Raw genomic sequence first — 22,662 nt, 5'->3', positions numbered from 1 at the left:
CTTATGCCCGAAAAATTAACAACTATTTCTTTTCGTGTTGTTTCATTTTATAGTTTCTTGTTTTAGTGTTTTAAAGTTTTACGAGATTTATAGAATTTTAGTTTTTTCAATTTTCAATCTTTTTATTTAGTTTTTTTTAATATATTTCTTGTATTGTCATTCTGCTTTAATTACTACCACCGGGGTCAGCCAGTGAATATCTGGCTAAGATTTTTTTGCACTGTCCGGGAAAATCTCATTTTTTCCAATTTTTCTGACTTCTTCGTTTTATTTTATTTTTTGCTTTTAACTAACAGAAAGTCAACTGAATTTGCCTTTATTGTTCCAGTAGTATTTTTGTACCTTTTAAACGTAATACTTTCAGCTTTTATTTCTAATGATTATTTTTGAATACTTTTTCTTCTTCAAGACTTCCAAAATGAGCATGGAAAACGGTGTAGTTCATTCTGGTTTTAAGGAACAGAGCAAAGATTTTGCAACAAGAGCACTTCACGATGGACAAGAGCCTGAACAATGGGAATCGAGAGCAGTTGTGCCACCCATTTGTTTGTCAACAACTTTCAAGCAGGATGGTCCTGCTCAGCACAGGGTAATTATTTCATATTGTTACGGGACGAAAAAACAGTAAAGAAGATAGAAACGAGGATAATTGCAGCTAGAGAAAAAAACGGAATAAACTGTGCAAATATTTCAGTCAAGACTTCCGCTTTTCAATCAACTTTTTTTTTCATTATAGCCCTAGAAAGTGGGGTTGAACCATATTTTTTGTCTTATATTTTTACAGCTTATTTTTATATGATCTGTTTATCAAGCGAATATCTACAACTCTGTTTAGACAATATATCTGGAATATTATTTTCTATTATTCCTGCTAATCACCTTTTTTAGGGACGAAACCGAATTTTATTTCCTTCTTTCCATCTAGAATTAGACCCGGGGCTCTTTTCTTAGTAGTTCCACCTGATTAAACCATAAATGAACATGATTGGCCTGAGAAATTCAGATTGTGGATAGGTAAATATTGAAAATTTCGCAGTACACTCAACGGATAGAATGCACACCGCCTTAGATATGACGAACTGATTAGTTAAATAAGTTTTCTTAATGCGAAATTTTGTTGTTGTTAAAATTAGGTACTTGTTATTAAACGAAACACACCCAAAAAGTGAAGTTAGGGTAATCCTAATGAAACATAACCTTCGTATAACCTTTAGTTTATATAATAATATAATTTGGGCTATATATTTGGACATAAGGGTGGGTAGAGAATTTGGACAGTGCCCCGAGACTAACACCCCCCCCCCCTAATATGCAAATATATAGCCCAAAATATACAGGTCCAATGCATTCGGTCACCCGTCATTTGTCTTTGTGGCTATGAAACCGGTTTTCTCAAATCTTACATTCAAGCAAACTTCTCAAGTGTGTTTCGTTTAATTAACAAGTACCCAAAATTGTACGACAAAAGAGGCCAAAATATCCTGCCACGTTGAATTTTTCGCAATGTTATAAATTAGCCATATTTTTTTTTTTTTTTTATTTCGGTTTGCTTTAATTCGACAAATCCACAATTTTATGTGGGTTAGGTTTAATTTGGGTTTAAGGTATGTTCACTTTCTTTTCGGTTTCATGTTATGCCCTAAATAGCTCATTTTCAATTTCAGGGATTTGAGTACGGTCGGAGTGGTAATCCAACAAGAAATGTGTTAGAAGCTGCATTAGCATCTTTAGAAAGTGCAAAATATGGTAAGTAGTAACTACGGCCCAGGGGAGGATTCTATGTGCAGGCGCTTGGAGCACACCCCCACCAAACTTTTATTATGTATTTGCGCCTGCCAGATCCATAGTGCTTGTTGTTATTATACATTAATGAATAAAAAAAAAACCAAAAAAAAACCAGAAGAGTTAATTTTGTTTCAGATTAGTGTCAATTCAAAGAGCATTTGGAAACTGGCACCGTTGTTGAAAATAAAATCACCAACACCATCTAGTATTTAGTGACTTTGTCTGACTTGAAACTGCTGTGTACTTGTCTTTTCAGGTATATAGTCTAGTCCCCACTAGGTCTACTATCTTGAAGATAGTTAATCCTGTTAACCTACCAGGATATCCCAATCTGAACTTTATCTACCTTGTGCAGACAGGCTTTTAGCTCTAAATAATTCTTGAAGATAAAAATAAATGCTGATTAATTATTATTTTCAGAAAAGTTTCATCTTGAATCCAGCTGTATTGCAGATTAAATGTATCAATTGCCCAGTTTTCTTTTAAAATACTTTTTAAAGAAGCATTTGTTACCTGTTTGTAGTGCTAGTAATTTTTGACCCTTGTCTTCTCATGTTAAATTGCCGAAGACACAACTCTCAAAGACCTACTCCCTTTGGATATATCTAAAAAAAAGTCATTTTTTTCGTAGAAGCTTCTTCATTTTAGCCTATTCTTTCTTTTGGTGGTTTATATTTCTAAATCATCGATAGTATTGTCAATAATTCAACCGTCTGCGATATAAAGTGTACGTCCTAGATTCAAATTGAAAATTCTTTTCAGTATATTTTTTGACATGTGTTGAATTCCGGTTCAATGAATACTTCTAAGATCAGGATCTTTTGTATTTCTACACTGAGGCTTTAACTAAGGTTCAATAACATCGAATTACCCCGGTATATATGTACGAGCAATGAGATGATCCTAAGCAAGGTGCAGTTTATTAGTTAATTAACTAATCCCAAAAGACGTGAGATTGAATTGAAAAGTGAGAATTTTGAATTCAAATTTTCAGAATTCAAATTTTCAAAATTCTATTCAGTATATTTTTTGACATGTGTTGAACTCTGGTTCAATGAATACTTCTAAGATCTTTTGAGCCCTTGTGATACGAGAGAATATGTAAATAACTACCTAATATGATGTATCTTTAGCTATTTCAATATGGTGTATATAAAATAGTGTCATTTTGTAATTACATGTAAAGCAGTGTTTCCAAAAGTCCTTCAAACCACTTAAGGACCGTAACGCTGTGTTTTGAGTGTGAAAGAGGTCATTGGAAAATGCAAAAAACGAGTTTCAAAAGTCGCAGTAATTTTACAAATTCAGTGTGTGTTGTCACACAATGCTACATTGCTTTTAGTCTGTAGTTAATTTTGTCGCACGAATGTAAATTTCAGTGTGCCTCGTTGGGCAGACGGTAATTTCATTGAGACCTCCCTGTTGGCCAAGGGCAGTTGAATATAGGGTAATTTTCATCTGCATCTATACTAAATTGTCTAGCACAAACAAAAATCCCAAAAGTTGCAACTGTTTCAGGACAGCGCCTTTTAAAGTAGCTAAGTTACGATGCTTTTAGGCTGGAGATTAGTTTTATCGCGCGAACCGAAGCTTTAAAGAGTTTCATTGGGGGACAATAATTTCAGTAGGATGGATCATCTTATTAAATATTCACACCCCAGCCCCCATCTTGCATTTATGTAACATTGTCACAAGGTCGAAAATCATACGTAGTATTTTGATCTGGTCCATCCTTATAGTCTCAGATACCGAACCCCTAGACTCGATGTAATATTATAAGCTGGATTAGGGCCAATATTTTCTAAGTCATTTACATTTATTTCAGGCATGCGTTTATGGGTATATTACGGGTCCCTTTTGAGTATACCATCTGCCTTTAAGTCGTTCCCTAAGTTTAACCAGGTGTCCTTCTGTAAGAGCTTTACTTGCTGGATACTAGCTTCTGATTCTGTATTTTCATAAAGGATCTATGTTGAGGTTCTTTTTGTTTTCCTAATTTCAAAACAAGGACCACGAAACAAGACTAAAATAAGAATCACAAGAGCCACACGGTTTTACAAGTGTGTATTTGAAATTGTAAACGTACAATACTTTTAGGCCGTATGCTCATATTGTCACACTAAAAATTTGTAATTTGGTTCATTTAACCATAAATCCTTGGTTCTATATAAATCCCTGTGTAATAATAAAATTAGTTTAAAGAGTCATTTAAATAGTAACTACTAATTTAACGTGAATTATTGGGCGGAGGCTCCTCATTTCATATTATTTTGTTCATTTCCGTTTTGGATTATGTTGAATTTGGGCGTTTTCTTAGCATTTGGAGAGTTGAAGGGCCATCTTTTTATTTGTATACATGTATCCATGTATACATGGATACATGTATACATGGATACATCTATTTATTTGTATACATGAGATGTATAGGATAGTATTGCGGCTTAAATTTAGACGCTAAAAAACTGTCCCAGACCTCAGTTCACTTCCCTCACCAGCTTTAATTTAGCGTCTTCAAATATCCTGTCAAAATTAAGATAAACCTACATCAAGCATCCATAGAAACAGATCATTTTCTTTAGTATAGTTTTCTCTATTCTTTAGTTTTCAAACATCTTGTTAAAACTAGGATAAACCTACATAATTCAAGTATCCACAAAAACAGATCAGTTTTCTTTAGTATAACTGTGCCCTTACGGGACATTATGGCTCAATTTTAATTTTTCATTTGGTCGTTCTCGATTGAGTTGGGAAAATCGGCTCCAACTTCTGTTTTTAGGGTCCAAGGAGAGATAATTATTTAATTTTTTTCGAATTTTTGTTCGGCATGCAGCAATGAATTAGATTTATATTTATAAAATTGGAAGTTTTTTGCCTGTTTAATAGAAAAAAAATGATTGGATTTAAAAAAAAGGCATATGGCAGCAGACAATCTTTTAAAACAGCAACAAACAAGTTCTAATGAAGAACTAGTAAACTCGCCGTTTAGTTTGTGGACGTAAAAGGGGGGGCTTGGGCCCTATAAATCTTGGATTTACTCCGATTTCTGGGTGTTTCTCGTTCAAATTGTCAATTGACTTTTATCGTCTCTCCCCTCCCCCCGAAAAAAATTCTTAGACGTGCCTGGATTAGTCAATCAAGTATTTAGTTCGACTATTTGCGCAGTTATTCCTTCCGTATCGTATTACAAAAACCATTTATCATTCAAATCACGTGCACGATAAGAATAGTCGCATTCAAGAGTATGATTATAAGCTATGGAGCTATTCATAGCCTAAGGAGATAAACACGCTGTAGAATAATCACAATATCGCATTACTAAGTAGCTATTAGTCTGTGTACGTAAATACTATGTTGTTTTTCTTCTCTAAAATGAATAAATTATCCTAAAGTAGAGTAATGCATTAGAAGCCAATGTTTTAAGGTTTTGTAGCAGGCACTTAAACAGGACTTTTCGTAGCTACGGGTTTAAAAAAAGAAAAAAAAACATGAAAAGTAATCAAAATTACAGATGACAGAAAAAAATTTAAAAGTTCTCGTGGGGCGGACGAACTTAATGGCATAATACCAAAAAAAAAAAAAAAAAATCAAACGTAAAATTTTGCCAGACTATGAATGTGAAGTTTAAGAAACAATAGCCTAATAAAAGAAAAATAAAAAATCTAAAAATTGGCCGTTACATTTTCAAACCATTTGATTACACGGTTTATGGCGGCAGTCTCGTTATGGTAAAACAGTATGGTTAACTGTTTCTCGTGAGTCGTTCTGATTATTAAAGAAATCAGGATAGTGCCATGGTGACTGTAAGAAAGAGATAGGGCTTTAGTTTGATAACATGACCCCTTTTCACTATTGTATCTTGCTTTTTTTTTTCTTCTGAGCAACAGCGACTGGGCTGTGATTCTATTTATTTTCTTTATCTATTTACTATAATATTATGTTTTTTCTGCCTAAAAAAATTGGGCATTCAGTGTAAAAAAAAGGGCAAAAATGTAGTAAAGAAATGCTGAACATATAGTAACCTGCTGAACCAGCGAAAAAATTATTTTGTTGAGATTATATGGTTAAATGGTTTATGGTGAAAGAGTATGGTGAACTGTTTCTCGCGAGCAGTCCTTATTATTAAAGAAATCAGGATAATATCATGGTGACTCTATGAAGGAGATAAGACTTTAGTTTGATAATTGGACCCCTTTTTACTATTGTATCTTGCTTTTTTTTTGTCTGAACAAGAGCGACTGGGCTGTGATTCTATTTATTTTCCGAATCTATTTACCATGCTCTTCAATTTTTTCTGACTGCAAAAATTTGGCATCTGTCAATAGTCAGTGTAAAAAAAGCGCAAAAATGTAGTAAAGAAACACTGAACATTGAGTAAACTGCTGAACCAGCAAAAAAAAACTGTATTTTGTGATTGTGGAGATTCTTTCTTATTCTTTTATTCCTGCATGCTGTGTTTTTCAGAAAACCACAATGCGAGAAAGATGTTTCTTTGTTCGGGAAAAAAATAACATTTGCCGGAAAATCCATTTTAAATGTGACAGAATCCCGAACAAAGTGTTGAAACTAGTTACAACTACTACTACTACAAGCTACTCTAATGCAATGTGTCTCGTTACTATTACTAATACTGAAAAATAATCAAAGCACCTAATTATCTTAAGCCAAAGTAATTGCAAACGTCCCTTCTTCGCCAACCGTTTTCTTTTTTACGCCAAACTTCTTGCTACTCACAGACAAACCCAGATGACGGGTGCTTCCCCTCCAATTCCAATTATTTTCATCTATATGGTCAATCTTGCCCCCCTCCCCCCAAGAAACCCTTAAGAAGTAGACAAAATTCGACTTCTTAGCTGCAGAGCTGCAGCTTAGTTGGGATGGATTGCCTGAAAATTTAGATCTAAAAAAAGGCTTGGGAATGATGCGGTCCTTAATTTGCTAGTTTTGAGACTGTGCTCCAAATGAACATCTGTTTTCTGTGTTTTATATAGCTTAAGCTTAGATTATATACTTTTGCAGAGAATTGTTAGCCTAAAAAGGAGACCTAGAAACAACGTGGCTCTCACTTTGCATGTTTAGAGCCCCTTAGGGAACATTTTTAAGGCTTCTTCAATATTATTTCTTTAATGTATAGGTTTGCTAAAACATATAATTTATCTTTATAGCTTTAACCTTTGCCTCTGGTTTGGCTGCTACTACGACCATAACGCAAATGTTCAGTAACGGTGATCACATTGTATCAATGGATGACTTATACGGTGGAACTAACAGGTATTTGCGACAGGTAGCTGATAGACTCGGTATCACAACCACTTTTGTAGATGCAGCTGTACCTGAAAACGTACAAAAGGCTGTGCAGCCCAATACCAAGGTATTTTGAGTGAAACTTTAATTGGTTGACTTTCTCTATCCTAGATAGAAAAATTTTATTGGTTGAATCTAATTGGTTGACTTTTTTTATCGTTTCAACTTTCTACCCTGTTTCGTTTTCTTCTTTTTTAGTTTTATTTAGCTGTGATAACATTGGCTCGAGCTTAAGACTACCAGCTTTGGCCCTCGATATAAAATTTTTATTGGTTGAATCTAATTGGTTGACTTTTTATGTCGATTCAACTTTCTATCCTGTTTCATTTTCTTCTTTTTTAGTTTTATTTAGCTTTGATAACATTGGCTCGAGCATAAAAATACCAGTTTAGGCCCTCTTGTCTTATGTATTGAAAATCTTTGCATGCCTGTGATTTTGACAAGGTGTAACATGCCAGCCGTTTTGAAGTATGCAGTTTTTTTGTGAGCGCTTAAATTACAGTATGAATCTCCTATTTAGAGTAAGCGAACTCAGGAAGTTCGAATCATCATGAGAGAGAGAGTTTTTCTTTGTTTGGTTGAAATCCCCAGTGACAATAAAACCAGGGCAGCTATATCTGCTTCCGATTAAGTCAGCTATAGTTTGGAGATAAAAACAAGATCCCGCCTGTTTTGAGCGCTCTCTGGATGGTAAACCGATGCAAATATCAGACGCGAAAAGCGGTGACATAGACAAGGAAATTGGCACATGGCTCAGATAACTTTGTGGTTTGGGTTAGTATACTCATAGAGAGGTTTGCATGAAATGTCCTTCTGCACATAGATTCCAACACCGCGCGTTGAGGCAGTTACCGAAGAAAGGAACTTGAATTTTCGGCTTATCAGCAGTGTCTTTTCTTAAAATGTTTTTCTTTATTTGTATTATATTTGGAGTAGCTAAGATGAAATAAATGCACAAAACTAGCGAAGCGAAAAAACAGTTTAATTTGGCCGAACTATTACCACGTCTCAATCCCACCAATCAATATCTATACAATTTTTTTTTTTTTTTTTTTTTTTTTTTTTTAGCGTTTACATGTAGATGTGGTAGTGGTTCCGCTTGATCGGAATTGTCGCGATTTCCCAAGCTCTCTTACTCCAGATAGTCGGATAGTCGACTATAGATAGTCGGGCAATTAGACCCTGCTTATTGGATATTATATATCTGATGCCCAGCACTATATTGGCCATAAAAGAGATGCTTTGCTGCATTCTTGTAAGCTTCAGGGATAAAAACGTTAGTCCTTGCCAGGATGACAGGTAGTATAGGATAAGTTCCAGTATGCATAATTGGAACTGAAGTGATACTCCCATTGTTTTTTTTCCGTTATTTGTATAGAAATTTGGTCCCTAAGCTGGTCCCTTGTTCCTACCCTGAAATTCCCTAACTTTGAGGCTGTTCTGTCTTTAGTACAAATACCGAATTAGTGAATTGATACAGGCTTACATCAGATTTTACGAGGCTTCGAAGATATGAGAATTGTGAAACTTCCTCTAGCTCATTAGAAATGACATTCAGTGCCCCGCCTGGCGTTGTATTTACTTTATTGCACGTTACCTTCGTCTTTGAGTACTGATTGATAATCCAGTGCCTTCTTTTTAGAGCTTTGTCGGGTTCTTTTGGTTCCGTCGGATTCGTCGGGATCTGGTGTCGGGTTCTTCATTTAGAACTTGTTATAGACAAAAAGGAATGTTCTATTAACGTCAACAGAAATTACCACTCAGTTATCTAATTGAAAAATATTTTAGAATATTCTACAGGTTTTTCAAGGTTGCTTATGCTTAGGATATTCTTTGTAGTACCGTTTTCTATATACTCTTCGTATATTTTTTTTTATTCTTAAAAATATGGCTCTGATTCATCCCCCTCCATTTTGTACATTTATTAAATTACCATTTTAATTTTAACTTCTCAGAAGAAAGTTTTAAAAAATTGTAAAGTTTTGAGAAATATTTTGGTATATTTTTGGAAATATTAGCTGATTTTTTCTTGGTTTAGCTGGTCTGGATTGAAACACCCACAAATCCTCTCATGAAACTGGTCGATATCGGAAAGATTGCTAAAATTACACATGCTGCTGGTGCTATCTTAGTTGTAGACAACACATTCATGTCTTCATATTTTCAGGTAAGAAATTTCTAGCTAGTGGGTAAGAGTAAAAAAAAAGTTTTACTTGATTTATTATCTATAAATTAAACAATTCAATTGATAAAACAATTCATAAAACAAATTAATCGCATATGATATCCCCTGGAAAAAAAGAAACAAATAAACACGAGTCTGTTACTGTTTTCGAAAACATGGAAAATGTTTACATTAATGTAGATAAAAGTTTTAAACCTGTGTAATCGGCTTCTTTCTTCTATACACTCAATTTGATATTGCAATTTTCATTAAGCGGGGGCCTTTTGCTAGTTATTTAGAAAACGGTGTAAGGTGTTTCAGGCTCGTAACTTTCTGGGGTTACTTTCGACTTAAAACATTTTACATAAGTAGAATTAATTGATTCTTTTAATGCATTTTGCTGTAACAACTTTTTCTTTAATTTTGGTTAACATTACCACTCGCTGTTTATTTACTGTTCGTTACCATGAACTGTTTAATATGTTAATGGTATACCTAGAGACAAAAAAAGGGGGGAAAGATCAGTTTTATTAATCATTTGCTTATTTATTTATTTATTTATTTATATATACTTATTATTTACTATACTATTTACTATTATACTATTTATAATAGTATATCTATATATACTATTTATTTATTTATATATTACTTATTTATTTATTTATTTATTGAATTTGTTCACATAACATGATAAGACAAAGTAGAGGAAAAAAATACAAAAAAACAAAAACAAAAGAAAAGCACAAGAAGAAGAAGAAGCCGATTACTGCACTAACTCTTGTCATAGCAGCGACATTTACGGATAAAAATAAAGCATGAATTAGTAACAAATTCAAAAATTATTTCGTTACCATGAACTGTTTAATATGTTAATGGTATACCCAGAGACAAAAAGTGCCGATTACTGCACTAACTCTTGTCATAGCAACGACATTTACGGATAAAAATAAACCATGAATTAGTAACAAATTCAAAAATTACTGCACGATATAAGTTCATTACACAGATAAACAAAAATACAAAGTTTTGAGCAAGATGGAGCAAAAAAGAGAGAGAAAAAAGGAAAACAAACAACAACAATAACATAGTAAAAATAGCACAAAATACGAAATAAGCAATTCAAAAAAAAGAAAAAAAAGGCACGGACTACTGAAATAATACAGAATACCGCTCCTGGGTAGTCATATTCACTTTTTTATTGTTTTTAGCTATTGATCTAGCTACTGTAGTATTCGGGTCAGCAATTTTAAACTGACGGATAATTTGTGTGTTGCTTTGCCTGGGTGGAAGGCGGAGTAAATATTTTGGAAAACGGAAGAAGAGTGAACGTATTTTAGTTCCGTCAGTACTAGTTGACAGTTTCCAAAAGGGTGAAATGTACAGAATGTGAGGGAGAGCTATTGCATTGAAAAGGCTAGCTAGCTAATACCGGTTGAATCTGAACTGGCTGGAAATCATTGACGCATAAGAGGCGGAAATGCGGCGGGTTAGATGTTCAGTAAGGAGGTACCAGTTGTGGCGTATAGATGAACCTATAGGGAGACCAAGATACACGAGGTGATCGACGGGTTGAACCGAAGAATTCCCAAGTTTGACTGAATTTAGTAGATCGCTCTTCCAGTTAAAAAGGACTATTTCCGACTTGGCAGAATTGAAATGTAGACCAAACTTAAGGTATTCTGCTTGGAGGATAGAAAAAACATCATTCACTCGTTACAGGGTGCGACTAAGATTCAGAACATCATTAGTAACAAATTAGTGACAGATCTCTTGATGATGAAATTAATGAGGAGGCACATTGGTCCTGAGCGTCAAGGACGTAGTTATTAAATAGGTCAGGGGAAGAAACTGCTCCTTGGTGTGCACCTTTTAAAACGGGAATAAGCTTTGTTCGAGCAACTGAAGGCATATTTTTATCGACGGTAATTTTAGTCGAATACGCAGTCGAGAATACATGTCCCGAAGTGGGAGAATAACTGCAGGGCTTAGCCCTCGCTTGGCAGCTTTCAGAAGCATTGTCAGGGTGTGTTAACGAGTTAAAGGCACGTCTGACGTCATGACTAGCAAGAGCAAGACACTCCCCCGCAGATTCTGTATCAATTAGTAAGTTTGTCAAGACTGTAAGTGCATCTGCACATCCTATTCCTCTTTTGAACTCGAACTGATATGGTGGAGTGTAACATGTCTTTTCAAGATCATCTCTGAAGAGAAGTTCAAACAGCTTACTGAAAGATGTCGCAACAGCCATTGGTCGAAAAGAGGAGCATTGAGGGTCTACCCTCCCTTTTTTAGGAATGGGTGTAAGATCACCAATACAAAATGTATTTGAAACCTTGGACTGAGTGAAAATCATTTGCATAAAAAGTGTGACACAAGAAAGTGTGACAAGAAGAGAGCCACCATGCTTTAGATGCATAACATGATCAATACCACTAGATGATTTCTGTTTTAGTTCATAAATAGCTTTTTCAACTGACTTAGTAGTAAAGACAAAATGGGTATGCTGGGAAGCAGCCAACATTATTTCGAGCTTCGCTTCGTAAAGTTGCTCAATCTCAGGATCAGGTGAAGAAAATTAGAATTCATAGTATGAATACGATTCATGATCTGAAATATCAGAGGCATAAGTAGAGGAAGCATCGACCCGCGTTTGTGAAACCATTCTAAAGATAATTCCGGTCTAACCGTGCCCTAGCAGAATTACTATTTAAAAGGTTTTTTCTATGAACTGCGAGAGCTTTTGAAAACATTCTTTTTGTACGGACGCGCAAATCATTTAGCATACCAGTTTTCGGACGACCACAATCTTTCCAAAACTAAAACCAAAATGTTGCACGGTGGCAAGAGGAAGCAAGTTCAGGATTTGAAGACCAACCGGGAACAATACCCCTACGAACTTTACGAAGAGGAACTGCTTAATCTTCCGCGCAAATTTCCGCAGAATAAACATCCAAACATAGCTGTATTTCAATGTCAGGAAGCTGAAGAGATTTATGTAAAAGGTGCAGGGGAATACGGATCTTATCCAGAATAAAATCTGGTGAAAGTATAAATAATTCCGAGTTAGTTTTGATCAATCGTGAACAAATTGAGAGACTTGGATATTACAATGGATTGGATGAGGAGCCAACATCTCTAGTTTATAATATAAAGTTCCGTTACAAAGAAATTGAATTAAAAAAAAAAACGAAAAGCCTGAAGGATTGATTGAAAAAAACAAGGAAAGGCTGAACGACTAATTTAAAAAAAAAAATTATTCAGACCGAACATATCGAAATTGTATTACTATTATTTTTTGACGAATCAGCAAAATCGAAAAATAAAATCTAAAAATTAAATAAAATGTAGCCTATCATTTTACGAAAAAGAAAACTATACTATGATATTGATATATTGCAAGTCCCAGCGACATTTTTATGTTTGTTTAGTTTTTTGTTATATATGTTAGCGATAGTGGGTTAGAGATAGAGATATGAAAGAGAGAAAATCGAGTGTTGAAAATGATGTCTGACCGTTTAGGTGTGATAGGTAATCTACATAAGCAACCAGGTACTCCGGGTCATCAGAATACTTTTTCAAGTTTGAAAAACTTGTGTCCAAGTTTTTTGGACACAAATGTCCAAAACATGGACATTTTGAGGAGCTTGAAGGATACACCCCCCCCCCCTTCAACCTATGCATGTCCTGTGTGTTAAGTATCAGAAACATAAAAAGTGAATTCGGTTTTATTCAAGGGTTTAATCTGGCTAGAATATCTTCGTGGTGTTTGACGTTCATTACGGTTCACGATATTCTTAACATACGTTTTTTGATGTTTGCCTTTGTACTTGAATTAAGAATAAATTTTAATTCAATTGAGTGACAAATTTACCAAGATTCAAAAAGAAAAGAGTTGGAAATGTAACAGTGTGAATTTTCTTCTTTTTTTTTTATTTGTTTTCGAGCTTAGCGTAAGCCAAACTCACAGAATAAGCTTTGAGGTAAGCTAATATAGGCAGTAACAATTTGAACCAGAAAAACTGAGAAAAGTAGATAATTGAATTTCATACAATACTCACGGCCCAAAAGTTTTAAATTTACGGCCCAAGAGTTTTAAGAGCTAAAAGCCCAAAGAAATTAGTTGGTAAAAAGACACATATCTTTAGAAATGCTTCGCTATTTTATTCTGTATCAATAACTTGTCCGAAATTTATTTTTGAGCTTAGCATAAGCTTAACCTAAAGGATAAACCGGAAGGTTTCTAAGATCTTTTGTATATAGGACCTCCTAAATGTTTTCTGGCACCCTCATTCCTTGTTTTTTTCTGTATGTAATTTTTCTTTTAAATAAACTTGTCAATTTGGTCAATTGTTGGCCCCCTTGTCACACCCCCCCTAACTTTTTGCTCTAGTATATTCTTTTCAATTTTTCTATAGCTATCTGAGAGAGGAAGCCGTATATGTTTTGTATGATTCTAGCTCTGGTATGTCTGGCTGATTTTAAGCGGAGCTCTTTTGTGCATAGCCTAAAAAGGGAAAACCGAATGCTTTCAGACCTTGACTTTGTAAATTTTTGTCAGCTTAGTAAACGCTAAACACCAAGATAAACTAATACACTCCACAACAACTTACTATTGCTACTAAAACAACTCACCGTGGCACCATGCCGCCTAAAGGCCAACATAGCGCACGCTCCTTTTCCATCCCGATCTATTCAAAGCCTTCCTTCTCTACACCCTCTCAAGAAGTTCCCATTTCCCTTAAATCTTTCCTTATGGCATTAAAACAAAGAAATGAATCAGGAAACGACAAACGGGTCTGTGACCAGTAGAAGGTTCGGCTTTAGACCTTTTACTCCTTACGATATCATCCCACCCCAACTGAGGACGACCTGTTTTCTGTTTATCTCTAGACGGTTTGAAATAAAACATCAATTTGAAGTGTGAAAAGTAGATGATCGAATTTCAAACGATTTTTTTTTGTCTAAAATTTTTTAATTAGATCAAAAAGCTTCAATAAATTAGTTGATAAAAAAAACACTAATCTTAGAAATGCTTTAATATATTATTCCTTATCAATAATTTATCCAGAGTTTATTTTTTAGCCTAGCATAAGCTCAGTCTAAACGATAAACTTGAAGATTTCTGCGATCTTTTGTGTGTTGGTATTAGCTTAAAAAAAGGAAAAACCAAAAGCTTAACTTCGTGAATGCTGGTATTTTATAACTTCAAATTTTGCCAAACAATGCTGCTGTTGAATGTATTTTGTTGGATATATCCAATGTGTAAGACTATGAAGGGAACACTCCTGTTTACATTTATTTGAAACCTACCATCAACCTTATTAATTGTACTCACCAACATTTATCGCTCTGGGTATTGACTATATGGATGGTAATGTAAAAAACAGAAAAAAGAAAGATATTGATCTAGGGAACATTCTTGTCTGTGCCCTCTCCTGAAGAAAACAATATTATAACAAATGTTGTACTTTATAATATACAGAGGGTTTATGTTAAACAGATCATCTGGGTCACTTTCTCTTTACTAATGTTTTTTCACCATATTTTTATTTGTTTTGAAATAAATGGTTATGCAGTCCTAATCTGCCCCTGCCACTGTACTATATATTTCAAAATTAAGCCTCATTTGTTTCTTTGTTAACAAGGATTCGTAGATAACTTCTTCAAAGACTCTAGAATTATTTTTTTTTTTGTTTATATATATATATATATATATATATATATATATATATATATATATATATATATATATATATATATATATATATGTATATATATATATATATATATATATATATATATACATATATATATATATATATATATATATATATATATATATATATATATATATATATATATATATATATATATATATATATATATATAAGGGAAGGGGGGGGGCTTTTGATTCTAGTTGATTTTTTTTTCTAATGTATTTATTACTGTTTGTCAATTTTTTTTTTTTTTTTTTTTTTTTTTTTGAATACTTCAATGCACAAATATTTCAAGTACGAGTAAAATAAAACAAAAATATAGTGGACAAAACGTGGTGGGAGCGACCCAGAAAATCCGTATCACATAAATTATCTTCCTATTGAAAATAAGAATTTAGTTCTTATAGTATATCCTTCCTAAAAGGGCATAGGCGGTACCCTAATCTATAAATTTATTTTTATATAAATTTATTTATATATATAGCTATATTTGTTAACTATAGCTAATATATATATATATATATATATATATATATATATATTAGGGAAGGGGGGGGGGGGCTTTTGATTCTAGTTGATTTTTTTTTCTAATGTATTTATTACTGTTTGTCAATTTTTTTTATTTTTTTTTTTTTTTTTTTGAATACTTCAATGCACAAATATTTCAAGTACGAGTAAAATAAAACAAAAATATAGTGGACAAAACGTGGTGGGAGCGACCCAGAAAATCCGTATCACATAAATTATCTTCCTATTGAAAATAAGAATTTAGTTCTTATAGTATATCCTTCCTAAAAGGGCATAGGCGGTACCCTAATCTATAAATTTATTTTTATATAAATTTATTTATATATATAGCTATATTTGTTAACTATAGCTAATATATATATATATATATATATATATATATATATATATATATATAAGAACGGAATATTGTGGATGAGTGGTGACATGTTGACGCATTCTCAACCAATTTCTTTTATTAGGGGAAACCACATAGATCTTACAAGGACGTCTTCCGCTCTTCGTGGGGGTTGAACCCTATACCTTATGGAATAGGGAAGGAAATTTTTCTCCGCACGAGGACGTTTGAGGTGTTTTAGGATTAGAAAGAAGTACCCAACAGCTTTTAAAGTAAATATTTGGCAAATAAATTTTAATGGTCTTTTTCAGCGTCCCCTTGAGCTTGGAGCTGATATTGTAATGCATTCTCTGACAAAATACATGAATGGTCACTCAGACGTCATAATGGGCGCTGCCATGACAAGTGACGAAGAAATTCATAAAAAACTGCGATTCCTTCAAAATGGTAAGTTTAAGAGTAGGTGCGTGCGCAGGTGACCTGGCGATTGCATCACTCTCTCCCCCCGAGTTGTTGTAATTTTTACAATTTTTGTTCATGACTTCAGTATATTTGGCCTGTTCTTGGCTCTTTTGACGGACCCTCCTTCTATCCTGAAATAGATTCCTGTGACCATGCCTACTTTTTTTTTTCTTTTATTATTTTTTTTCTATTTTCACTTTTTTTTTTTTTTTGTCCCCCTTTTTCTTATATTTTTACTTTTGGCTTTTTTTTACAAATATGAGAAAATGTTTATATATATACATATATATATATATATATATATATATATATATATATATATATATATATATATATATATATATATATATATATATATATATATGTATATATAAATATATGATTCAGGGAAAGTGGAATTACTGAACAGAACGCAACTGATGAGCCAATAGTAATGAAATAGAGGTGATACCGAAGTCTCAGCTGCCATTTTGGAAGACGCCTGCCAATTCTTGAGTGACCACAGAATGCCTGTGTTGTTTTAAAATCACTTTTCAATGAAAAGGCAGCCCGGTAGTGGAGTGCACCTGGCACTTTGACGATAAATCACATCAATCCATCTTTTGTTAACAAGAAAACAACTGAGTGATAATATGTTTCGCACCCTGGCATTGTGTGCCCCTTGACCTGAACCTAGTGGGCCTATTTGTAAATCTGGGCCTGATCCTACAGGTCTAACTTGCACTAAAAGGGCAAGATATTTCATTGGGCTTATGTGGATTATATCCATTCACCGAGCCAAAATTAAGATGTTACTTAGACTTTTTCTTAAACATTGAACTAAACTTACTTTAAAAAAAGTAGAATTTTCCCTTTTCATGATATTTACTAATACCCGGTTACCAATGCCCTGTTTTACCAAAAAATGGTACAAGACAAATTTAAAGAATATGATACAGTAGATGGATAAAACTTAATCTTAGCTACCAAATGATAAAAAAAATGTTATCTTGCGTTGAAACCTTTAAACAATGAGACTGCAAAAAAGTAACGCACCAAAAATTTGTAAAGGTAGCATAAGTCTTAAGGATAGTAAAATGTTAAAAAATAATGGAATTTTGTCGAATTTTCCTAACTTTTCTGAACAATAAGGTTTTAGCCAAGGCCTGAGGGGATACCGTGTTTGAACCCCCCTCCCTCCCCGTAAATTTCTGTCCAACTCGCAAAAAAGCATCAAAATGTATATAAACAAATGTTGATGTGTTTGGTATTTCTTTTGTGAGATCCTCCTCGAGTAACCCCCAAAACGAAATCTTGAATATGGCCTTGGTTCTACCCTTTTAGGTACTCAACAGTTTGATAGTCTATGGTTGTTTCTTATTTCTTGTTTCTGTTTGTACCTTGTTTCTATTTCTTATTTTATTTAACAATTTTGAATGGTTTTAAACTGGGAACTTGTTATCTATAAAACTAAAGATAACGATTACATATTAACAACTGTATATCGTCATTTTCTGTACGTTTATTACGCTTCTGTAAGTATATCTTTATACATTTCTGTATGTGTATCATTAAGTTTATTATATCTGTTCCTTATTGTTTATTTTCTGTTTTTGTTTAATATCTTGTTTCTGTTTCAGATAATGCCTCAAATAGTGTAAAACAGGTTTAAAGTCTATTCACTGTCTAGATCGAGTCTTTGTATGTTCTCATACCTGTGTCCATTTATTCTAAAAATAAAACAAACTTGAACACGTGTATCTCCCTGTGAAATTTAGACGTTGGTATACTTTTTGCCTATAGTTTTCCTATTGTTTTCATCTAATTAACTTTAAAAAAATAGAATTATGAAAACATACCTGTTATGAACTAAGTTGGGTATAAAAAGCACGTGTTTTGGATTAGTGCTTATATTTACATTGTATGGATTCCATTGACACGTACAATTTTCATTTGATAACTTTTTGACCATTGGATCAATTATAAATATTATGCGATTATTTCTATAAGATGTTCTGCTTCTCTGGGAAAAAAAGGAAGGGATAATTTTCATGATTGGCCATGAAAATTGTTCCAAAACCCTGCCCTTTAATAATCCCCCTAAGACACCCCTCCCAGCCTTGAATATAATTCATGTGAAATTTAATGGTCTTAATTTTTTTTGTCAGAATATTAAGGTCTTTTTGGATTAAACTTAATAAAACGAAAAGAATTATCTTAATATAAACAATACTGTTAATTTCATTTAATATACTTTTTCAAAAGAGATTAGAACAAACAAAGCACTTGAAACAGCAGTAGGATATAATTAATCTATTTGAAATACAGTGTTTTTCAAGTGCTTCGAGACTGCCAGGTGTCCCATTCTCATTTGATAATCGTTGGATTATTTGCAGATGTTATTTACTGGTATTAAGTTACATTACCATGATATGCTCTTCTTCTAAAAATGGTAATATCTAACTAGAATTACGATATACTGTTTAGCCTGCAACAACACTGGTCATCAGGCGCATAGTCATCGGGGTCTTTGGGCCTTCTGAAATCTTGACTTATGATTATTTTTTTAATCTCCCATGTTTCTCATTTATTGGGCATGGTTTTTATGGCACTTGGTATTAACCAAGTGACATATAGCAATCGCAAATTCTGTCGGTCTGTCTGTCGGTCCCGGTTTTGCTACTTTAGGCACTTCCAGGTAAGCTAGGACGATGAAATTTGGCAAACGTATCAGGGACCAGACCAGATTAAATTAGAAACAGTCGTTTTCCCGATTTGACCATCAGGGGGGGGGGAGTGGGGGGCCGGTTAATTCGGAAAAAATAGAAAAAATGTAGTATTTTTAACTTATGAGCGGGTGATGGGATCTGAATGAAATTTGATGTCTGGAATGATATTGTGTCTCAGAGCTCTTATTTTAAATCCCGACCGGATCTGATGACAATGGGGGGAGTTGGAGGGGGGAAACCTAAAATCTTGGAAAACACTTAGAGTGGAGAGATCGGGATGAAACTTGATGGGAAAAATGAGCACAAGTCCCAGATACATGATTGAAATAATCGAAACGGATCCAATCTCTTTGGGGTAGTTGGGGGGGGGGTAATTCTGAAAAATTAGAAAAAATGAGGTATTTTTAACTTACGAACGGGTGATTGGATCTCAATGAAATTTGATGTTTAGAAGGATATCGTGTCTTAGAGCTCTTATTTTAAATCCTGACTCAATCTGGTGACATTGGGGGGGGGAGTTGGAAGGGGGAAACCAAAAACTTGGAAAACACTTAGAGTGGAGGGATCGGGATGAAACTTGGTGGGAAAAACAAGCACAAGTCCTAGATACATGATTGACATAACCGGAACGGATCTGCTCTCTTTGGGGTAGTTGGGGGAGGGGTTAAATCTGAAAAATTAGAAAAAATGAGGTATTTTTAACTTACGAACGGGTGATCGGATCTCAATGAAATTTGATATTTAGTAGGATATCGTGTCTCAAAGCTCTTATTTTAAATCCTGACCGGATCTGGGGACATTAGGGGGAAGTTTGGGGTGGGGGAACCCAAAATCATGGAAAACGCTTAGATTGGAGGGATCGGGATGAAACTTGGTGGGAAAAATAAGCAGAAGTCTTACATACGTGATTTACATAATTGGAACGGATCTGCTCTATTGGGGGGGGGGGGTTAATTCTGAAAAATAAGAAAAAATTACGTATTTTTAATTTACGAAGGAGTGATCGGATCTTCATGAAACTTCATATTTAGAAGGACCTCATAACTCAGATCTCTTATTTTAAATCTCAACCGGATCAAGCGTAATTGGGGGGACTGGAAATCTTAGAAAATACTTAAAGCGGTGAGATCAGGATGAAACTGGATGGGAAGAATAGAAACCTGCCTTAAGATACGTGACTGACATAGCCGGACCGGATCTGCTCTCTTTGGTGGAATTGGGGGGGGGGGTAATTTTGAAAATTGAGGTATTTGTAACTTACGAGAGGGTGACCAGATCTTAATGAAATTTGATATTTAGAAGGATCTTGTGCTTTAAAGTTCTAATTTTAAATTCCGACCAGATCCTGTGACTTTGGGGGGGGGGGGGTTGGAGGGGGAAACCGGAATTCTTGGAAAACGTGAAAATTGGGGTATTTTTATCTTACGAATAGATGATCGGATCTTAATGAAATTTGATTTTTAGAAAGAATTCATGTCTCAGAGCTCTTATTTCAAATCCCGACCAGATCTTTTGACATTGGGGGAATTGGAGGGGGAAATCTTGGAAAAACACTTGGGAGTGGAGGAATCGGGATGAAGCTTGGTGGATAGAATAAACAAATGTCCTTGATACGTGATTGACAGAATCATACTGTATTCGCTCTCTTTGGAGGAGTTGGGGGGAGGGGTTCAGTGATTTGGCGATTTTGGTGCTTCTGGACGTGCTAGGACGATGAAAATTGGTAGGCGTGTCAGGGAGCTGCACAATTTTACTTGATAAAGTCGTTTTCCCAGATTCGACCATCTGGGGGGCTAAGGAAAGAGGAAAAGTTAGAAAAAATTAGGTATTTATAACTTACGAGTGGGTGATTGGATCTTAATGAATTTTGATATTTAGAAGGACATCGTGACTCAGGGCTCTTATTTTAAATCCTGACCGGCATTAAGCCTCTTATTTTCCTTTTTAAATCAATCTATTGATTCATAGAATTTTGTTAGAGCTCATACCATATGATCTCTTGGCTCTTAGCTCTTCATGCCTCGTCACAAGTGCCATATGAGCTCTTAGCTCTTGTTGTTTATCGAAAGTGTCCCATCCCCACTTTGAAATAAGTTCATGTGCGTACCTGATAGTGATATATATCCCTATGTATCACCATTTATGTTATTTGGTTTTGCTATAATTTCAAAAAACGCGTAGGTATAACAATTTCATTTCAAATGAACCCTTAGACAGCTTTATATTGTGTTCCAGGCCCCCTCTAGTGGTGAAAAAAAGAGGACATCAGTGCTACCCTTGAAGAAAAGGGATTTTCCTTATTGTTCATTATCGGAGGTTGTAACTTTCCTGAATGGGATTTTTGACAATGACGATTCTAAGGGTGCAGTTTTCATTTCTATCCGACGATATTTTCGGAGGTTTTCAGGCTATCTGTGGAAATCTCCATCAATTTGTTTTTTAAATAAACTTTTGCCACTAAGATTAGTCGCAATCATAGTTACCATTCCTAGATTAAGGGTTCCAATCCTAATTAGAGCCATTCCTAGTCAGTTTGTTTTGTATTTTCAGTGACTAAATTTTCACTTCTAATAGATTAAGTCACAAGAATTAAAAATTTGTTTTCGCTAGAAAATATCGTTGATTACTGTACCTTAAATACAGGGAGAGTTACTTGTTAGTTATTCAGAACACTCAAGAATTTTGATCTGTAAATCTGATGAAACCTGCTGTATACGTATCAAACAGTTTAAGGAGGTAGCTTTTCTTTGAAGGTATAGTTGTCTTTGCGAATCAACAGATTGTTAGTTTATGAATTCATACGGACAAAACGCGTTTTCTCATTCATTGTAGGTTATATAAATATATTGTAGATTTCATGTTATAGATTTATTCTAGATTATATACTATGATTATTTATTATAGATTTATTATAGCTTATGTAAATTTATTATAGATTATTTATTATCGATTTATTAAAGATTATATGTTATAGACTATTTAATATTGATTTATTATAGATTATATAAATTTATTATAAATTATAGAAATTTCACATATAGATTATATAGGCATGAATATACCTAAGATGGGTCCAGGAGTCAAAATGCTGTGATTTTCAAGTCCTTGGTGATTTACAGTTACAAATGAGTTTTTCTGAAAGGTGATTGTATACCTCACTATATTTAAAGTGAATATTAAAAATATGCTTCTCTTTTTACTAGCGATTGGTGCTGTACCTTCTCCCTTTGATTGCTATTTAGTCAATCGTAGCTTGAAAACTTTACATTTGCGCATGCGTCAGCACATGGAAAATGGTATAAAAGTGGCAAAGTTCTTAGAAAGTCACCCATTAGTTGAGAAGGTCATCTTCCCAGGCAAGTCTTTATGCCTCTTATTTAGTTAATAAGCTATGGATGTTCTGTAACCGCTTATCTTACATAGGCTAGTAAATTTAAAGAGTATTAAAGTGAGATATAATTTTACTATTTAAGACTTCATGAGAAATTTTCTTTCTGTCCATAAATTAAAACCAAACAGGCTTCAATATATTAATGTCGAAACGTCATCAACGAATATGTTGCGGAATCATTCCGGACCACGTGACGTCATGAAAACAAGCGTCCATGGGACGAAGACCAAAGTTGTTGATCTTTGCGAGTGGTGGAAGGTGGCGTG

At 34.1% G+C, this 22,662-nt stretch overlaps 1 protein-coding gene across 3 annotated transcripts in view; it reads left to right on the top strand.

The window, feature by feature from the left end:
* Positions 1-22,405, top strand: part of LOC136035012 (cystathionine gamma-lyase-like) — a 46,503-nt gene extending 24,098 nt beyond the window's left edge. For all 3 annotated transcript variants that reach the window (XM_065716592.1, XM_065716591.1, XM_065716593.1), the window contains exons 2-7: positions 410-589; positions 1,665-1,746; positions 6,948-7,153; positions 9,125-9,253; positions 16,147-16,282; positions 22,209-22,405. In XM_065716592.1, the coding sequence (XP_065572664.1) occupies positions 419-589; positions 1,665-1,746; positions 6,948-7,153; positions 9,125-9,253; positions 16,147-16,282; positions 22,209-22,390 (906 nt within the window). In that variant the 5' untranslated portion in view covers positions 410-418 and the 3' untranslated portion in view covers positions 22,391-22,405. The remainder of the gene's footprint in view (positions 1-409; positions 590-1,664; positions 1,747-6,947; positions 7,154-9,124; positions 9,254-16,146; positions 16,283-22,208) is intronic.
* The last annotated feature ends 257 nt before the right edge of the window (positions 22,406-22,662 follow it).

The sequence above is a fragment of the Artemia franciscana genome, chromosome 13 (assembly GCF_032884065.1).
Source record: "Artemia franciscana chromosome 13, ASM3288406v1, whole genome shotgun sequence".
Taxonomy (NCBI): Eukaryota; Metazoa; Arthropoda; class Branchiopoda; order Anostraca; family Artemiidae; genus Artemia; species Artemia franciscana.
This window is presented reverse-complemented; position numbering and strand designations above follow the sequence as displayed.